At 38.9% G+C, this 4,220-nt stretch overlaps 1 protein-coding gene across 1 annotated transcript in view; it reads left to right on the top strand.

Moving 5' to 3' along the window:
- Nucleotides 1–2,235, top strand: part of pax1a (paired box 1a) — a 4,300-nt gene extending 2,065 nt beyond the window's left edge. The window contains exons 3-5 of the mRNA XM_005922350.3: nucleotides 530–663; nucleotides 1,135–1,348; nucleotides 1,849–2,235. Coding sequence (XP_005922412.1) covers nucleotides 530–663; nucleotides 1,135–1,348; nucleotides 1,849–1,952 — 452 coding nt within the window. The 3' untranslated portion in view covers nucleotides 1,953–2,235. The remainder of the gene's footprint in view (nucleotides 1–529; nucleotides 664–1,134; nucleotides 1,349–1,848) is intronic.
- The last annotated feature ends 1,985 nt before the right edge of the window (nucleotides 2,236–4,220 follow it).

Genomic DNA, 4,220 nt, shown 5'->3' with positions numbered 1-4,220 from the left:
GATATACTTTCTCGATCAAATTCCTCAAAACCTTATGCAATAATAATTTTTCTGTCTTTCATACGCATAAAAAATAACATGTAGGACTTTATTATGTAATAAAACCTAAAAAAATCATTAAAATTGAGAGAAATGTTTATAATGAGCTGCTGTTGCCTTCTAACAGAACAGCTTTTTTCTGTTTATTTTTTAAGACAGCTGTATTTATTTATTTATTTATTTATTTATTTATTACTCATTATTAAGCTGCGCGCTGGAGTAATTATAATTATTATAGTATTAAATATTATATTTATCCTGTCTTGAAAACTATTTTTCAGTATTGAAAATTAAATCTGTTTGATACTCAAGAAAAGTTAGTGAGGAAATTGTTTACCTGTCTTCTACTTTTATAATTATGACGTTAAATGAAACTGCCCTGTCATTTTCCTTTCTTTACCTTTCCTTTGTTTTTTCTTTTGATTTTCTGAAACCTGAGAATTTGTAATTTTTACACACTTTTAACGTAAAGTTACTGTCTCTAAATCAGCAATTGCTGGGACAGAGGGATACCCACCAAAAATGGAGGAGTGGGGTAGTGTCAACAGAGCAGCTTTCCCAGCCGCGCACACAGTCAACGGGATTGACAAGTCAGCCATTGACGCCGACATAAAATATGCTCAGGTAAAAATCTGTGGGTACACTGCACGGCCCGTGACCTTTCTACACTCAAACTGCACACGTATGCACACCTTGCATTGCTTTAATTTATTTTCTGTAAAAGAAACAGTCCAAAGTGCTTAATGCCAGATGCTCGTGCTACAAAGGCCTGTGGCAAAACTGTAAAAAGGGCTCATCCACAGAGTTCTTTTTGCGTTCAGGCGGGATTTTATTGGGTAAACGAGTCTTTTGAGTTTTGAAGTGGATGGTCGATGGAGGAAATCTAGTAGTGCGTATATATTCTAATTTAGCGTATTCATGGTAAATTAAATTATAGTGAAACACATGTATTCGAAACCACTCAAACACCAAGCACCGTTTCTCAGAACCACTGCCGAAGGCCACATGCCGCTGTCACACAGCCTGCAATTAGAAGTTCTGTCAATTTTGTGTGTTTGTGCTTATTTTCTGCATGTCTTATCTGCCTGTTCACAGCCTTCCTCGACATTGTCTAGTTATGTACCGGCGTGTGCTTACTCCCCAACCAACCAGTACGGGGTGTACAGTGGGCCAGCAGGCGGATACGTGGCCCCGGGCCACCACCACTGGCAGACGCAGAGCCCGGCTCTGTCCCACCCAAGCAGCGGGATGAGCATGCACGCAGGAGAAATCCACTCCCCGATGACCTTTAAACACCAGGCCCGAGAAGGTACAGGACAGGCAGGCATATTATTATTATCATTATTATCATTATCATTATTATTATTATTACTTGTATTTTTTTTTATTAAATGTTGTTGTTGGGTTTTTGTTTTATTTTTTACTTTTTGAAATGTATTCAGCTGGTGGCCGCACAAGACCACGCGGTTCTCTCCCTGCCTTTCTCTTGTCACGCACCCACACTTTGCAATAAGCAATGACCGTAACGGATGTAAACACGTGCCCAATCCCAGAGAAAGTAACTGTATGACAATGATCAAATATTGACCTTTCAGACTTGGACATCCTCATGCAGGCCAAGTTGCCCGAGACCATTTTAGCCTTTGGAAACTTACTTTTTAAGGAAATACGTCTGAAAATGTTCCTAGTTTGAGGAAAGCAAGTGGATTTTAAACTTAAGTAAAACAGTTCTCTTTAGACCCATTCTACAGAAGCAAATAATCACCTGATGGGAATTTGCACACTGTATATTTCTTCTGTTTTTTGCAGGAGACAGAAAACCGCCCAGTCCCCTGAGCAAGCCGCAGCAGCAGCAGCAACATGAAGACTTGAACAGTGTGCACGGACTCAGTCTCCCTACCTCATCATCATAACCGGGAATTATAACACCTTAGTCACCACAACCATTTAAATGAACTCATTTCAACAACTGCGACAGTAAGTCTGAACACTAACGGCTTGTTTGCATCTAAACACGGGCCAGATCACGTGCATTATGAGTGCAGAATAGCTTTATCGGTCTCTGCGGCCATATGAATGTAAGCTTGCATGGATGTATCGGTGTTTCCCCGCACTGGCTGATAGTTTTCTTTGTTTTTCATTTGAAACCCTTCATGTTGCTGGACAGTATATTCTCCAATTGAGATAGCAGGATTTTAAAAAAAAAATCAAAAAACATTGTGTAAGTCTCCTCCGCCTTGGATGTTTTCTTCCTAAAACCAGAGCTGGTCTGTAATCCGCCATTTTTATCATTATCTCATCTTTAATTTGTGGCCATGACTCTACAGTGACTCAACGATGTGAACAAATTATATAAATTGTCTAAATGTAAAATATTTGCCAAAGCTTTAATTATATATTTTTATAATTTCATTGTAAATATTCAAAAATAAAGCCTTTTTCTTAAATGCCACATGTTGTTGCCGCTGATATCATTTCACTTTTGATCAATGAGAGGACACCAGCTGGTTCAGTCCTAATTTATGGGACTAGGTGATGAGTTTATGATTTGGAAATCAGATGAAGAAGCTGAAGTAAAGTTTTCTTTTAATTTCAGCCCGTGACAGTGCCATGGTCGGCTCACCCCAGTTCGTGCCAGTTTTTCTTAATCATTATGCTTTAGGACCCTGAAATCTAACTTTGGCTATATTGGTGATGGCACAGGCCTTTAAGATATTACCAGATATTACTGTTGTCCGTTTTCCAGGCGGTGGTGAAATAAAGAGCTGTGAAAGCGTCGTTTGACCTTTTTTTGAGGCTTTTAATGACCTGTAACCTGTTTGAATCGATGACAAAGAGATTAAGTTTGAGCCTGCCTTTTATGAGAAAATGTTTTGATTGGATTTATACTCTTTATATTGGTAGAATGATTAGTACTACTACTTACCGGGAAAGGTAATTACTGTGTTTACACAGGCATAACCTGCCTACACTTCCAAAGAGCTCCCCACTGGCTGGGCGCCTCGGCTGATGCTATCGGGCCTGTAATTGATACCGTGATAAAAATCTAAGGGCTGATCATACACGTTAATGAACGGTGTGTGCAGGAGAGCAGCTGACAGTCCAATCCACCCACATGCCGCCTGTGGGATCTGTTGTCCCGCATAGAAATTGCGAGAATTTTCCCATACAGGCCTATAGGCTCTGCCCGCTCTCTCTGTGTAAACTGTTTATTCCTGTGACCTGTTTGGCTGTACTGTACCAGCCCTAACGAAAAGACTTCTCACAGCTTAATAGACGTCACTGTGCGCCACTGAAGGTTTTTGTGACCACGTTTGTCATGTATGATTTCACTTATATGTTTGGCCTCTATGTGTGGGGGTCAATCGACCCTATTTATGGTGCGTTTTAACAAATCTAGCCCACTGGTATGTGAGGCAGGGTCTTACATGTTATCATGGTACTTATCGTTGTGTATGAATCCACTAGTTTGTCTCAATGCAAAACGTCTTACTGTACTTTGGGTCAGAAATAAATATTTTCGTTAATATTTTCGCACTTTTGCATATTTCACCAGTAAAAGTGGATTAACACTGTTTTTATTTATTTGCTTACTTGTTTGTTTTTATTTTCATTTAATTACAAATCCAAAATGTTAAAAAAAATCCCCCCGATTATTTTCTGGGCAACCAATATTTTAAAAATTAAAATTCTTTTAAATGTTAAATTTATACAAATAAATCAACAAATAAATACATTTCGTTAAAAAAAAACAAAAAAAAAAACAAAAAACAAACAAACGACGAATACAATTTGAATTTTCTTTGTTGTTCCCGTGTAAAACCTGCATCACTTCCAGTGGAACTGATGCAGGACGTGTGGTCAGGGGGAATGTGAGCACTGCTGTTGTTTCGGTGACAGACCCAGTTTAGTTTGGCTGAGTAACAATGAGCATTTCTGTGGTTTTAACAGCACATCCAGCTAGAAAGAGTTGTCATATAGTCTAAATGTGTTTCTTCCCCCTTTTTGACGTCAGCATGCCTTAAAAATTAATAGCTGTGGCTTTATAGTTCCCAGTGCTCCAAGCTGTTAACTTTTCAGGTCGGTCAGGAATGACTTGACAGTGTTTTGACTGAGCTGAGGTGACAGTCACCTTTTGGGATTATTGATTGTATCCGTTTATTCTAAAGTGATAAAACTGA

Source organism: Haplochromis burtoni, unplaced genomic scaffold (genome assembly GCF_018398535.1).
Source record: "Haplochromis burtoni strain Fernald_Lab_line unplaced genomic scaffold, NCSU_Asbu1 Contig_55, whole genome shotgun sequence".
In the NCBI taxonomy this organism is placed as follows: domain Eukaryota; kingdom Metazoa; phylum Chordata; class Actinopteri; order Cichliformes; family Cichlidae; genus Haplochromis; species Haplochromis burtoni.
Note: the sequence above shows the minus strand (reverse complement) of the source record. Positions and strands in the feature narration are given on the sequence as shown.